This window comes from Morus notabilis, unplaced genomic scaffold (genome assembly GCF_000414095.1).
Source record: "Morus notabilis unplaced genomic scaffold, ASM41409v2 Scaffold7216, whole genome shotgun sequence".
NCBI lineage: Eukaryota > Viridiplantae > Streptophyta > Magnoliopsida > Rosales > Moraceae > Morus > Morus notabilis.
The window spans coordinates 1-1,838 of NW_010366922.1; the positions used below are offsets into that span (position 1 = coordinate 1).

The 1,838-nt window shown below is 46.2% G+C and overlaps 2 protein-coding genes across 2 annotated transcripts; both read right to left on the reverse strand.

The window, feature by feature from the left end:
* Positions 1-16: 16 nt before the first annotated feature.
* Positions 17-1,562, reverse strand: LOC21383869 (mitogen-activated protein kinase kinase kinase 17). The gene has a single exon (XM_010111471.2). It carries the CDS (start codon positions 1,522-1,524, stop codon positions 559-561), a length of 966 nt encoding a protein of 321 aa, XP_010109773.1. The 5' UTR covers positions 1,525-1,562; the 3' UTR covers positions 17-558.
* LOC112094145 (protein RALF-like 34) lies at positions 119-490 on the reverse strand (the record flags this gene model as incomplete). The annotated part of the gene is made up of 1 exon (XM_024174337.1): positions 119-490. A coding segment is annotated over exon 1 (372 nt), but the record flags the coding sequence as incomplete, so codon positions are not given.
* Positions 1,563-1,838: the final 276 nt, after the last annotated feature.

Sequence of the window (1,838 nt, forward strand, 5' to 3'; positions counted from 1 at the left end):
ACATAATCACCACTGATACTACTTTCATTCCTCATCTCAACAAAGAGAAACGACACAAACTCAGATATATACATACGAAAATTATTATATATAAATAAGAAGAGAAAAGACAACAAACGACATCAAAATCAGCGTCGGCAGCGAGTGATTCTGGAGCAACCTCTGGTGGGTGAACTGGGCCTCTGGCTTTGAAGAAATTGTGGGTGTAGTTAGATCTGCCGGAGCGAGGCAGGCAAGGGATTTTGTTCGCCGACAGAGCTCCGTACGATATGTAGTACCTCGTCGTACCTCTCCAGAACAGAGATCTCCGGTCGACGAAGTCGCCGTCGGCGAGCTCGTCGTAGAGCAACATTGTCGTCGGCCACTCCATGGCGTCGCTCATCAGCTTCAAGCTCGTGTCGTCGAGCTGAGTTAAAGAGGAACTTCCCAAGGTGACGAAGATTCTTAGGAAGAAACAGAAACAGAAAAGCTTGAGAGAAGAAGACGCCATTGGAAACGTCTAGAGAGGGAAACAAGAGGAAATGAGTAGTGAGAGTTTGGAGGTTTTGGTGTCTAAATCTATGGCAGATTTTGGGGGGGAAAGAGATCAGGAGAGGGAGAGAGGAGACAGTGGACAGGGATCACACGGAGGAGTGAATTGACGCGAGCCTCGATTATCGCGTTACCACTCTTTGGGCACTTTTCTGCCAGGCTGAGTACAGAGTTGAGTACAGGGTTCAATCTCTGTACTCGTCTTTTGAAATACGTGTGGTTTAGAAGCATCTCGGCCGTCCATCTCTCCGCCGGATCTTTAAGGAAACACTTTCTGAGAAAATCCTTCCCTTCCTCGGAAAAATCCGATGGAATTGCGGGCTCTTCTTCTCCGCCGATTCTGATCAACAACGGCCAAACACTCGCCCCCGCCTTGTGGTCCCACACCGGCTTCCCGGTCGCCATCTCCGCCACCGCGCATCCGAGAGCCCAAACGTCGCACGGCGATTCGTAAACGTTGTCGTTTACCGACTCCGGCGACATGTACAGAGGAGTTCCTCTTATCTCACACTCGTTGACTTTCGTCGCCATCTCTTTCGCGAGCCCGAAATCGGCGACCTTGGCGGCTCCGTTTTGGAAAACAAGGATGTTCTGAAGCTTAATATCGCAGTGGACGAATCCTTTCGAGTGAATGAATGAAAGCCCTTTTAGTATCGATTTCGTGTGGCGGCGAATTTCCAATTCCGACAAACGACCGCCCTGGCTCTTGACTCTGTCTGCCAAGCTTCCTCCCGAGGCGTACTCCATTAAAAGATTGTGGAACTCCTCGCCTTTTTCGACGCTCTGTTCTTCGCCGAAATATCGAATGATTTGGGGGCAAAGTCCAATCGTATCGAGCACTCGCTTCTCGTTCTTCAACGAAGATGAACAACAAGCTTCCGAGGATTTGACGGCCATTAGTGGAGGGAATTGAGAAGATGATTTTGTGGGTGTTGCTTTGCTGATTTTGGCGAAGCTTCCATGGCCGATTTGTTCTCCGCGAACCCACTCCATGAGTATTGAGAGAAAGAAGAAAGTTTGTTTTGCTTGGTTTGCTAGGTTCGAGGAAAAGCAGAGCGGCCCTGTGTCAAAAATATCTTTTATCTTTTAAGTTATTGGCACAAATAGTCCTTCATTTATTTAGTAGGTGACAATTTGATCTCTAATTTTTTTTCTTGACAAATTAATCCTCATCCTTTTAAAATAGGTGTAATTTAATTATTTTTGTCAAGATCTGTCTAAAAATTAACGGAAAAATACACTTTATCTATCATGTGACCATCTTTTTCACTAAAATGATTGACATGTCCACAAAGAAAATAAATTCA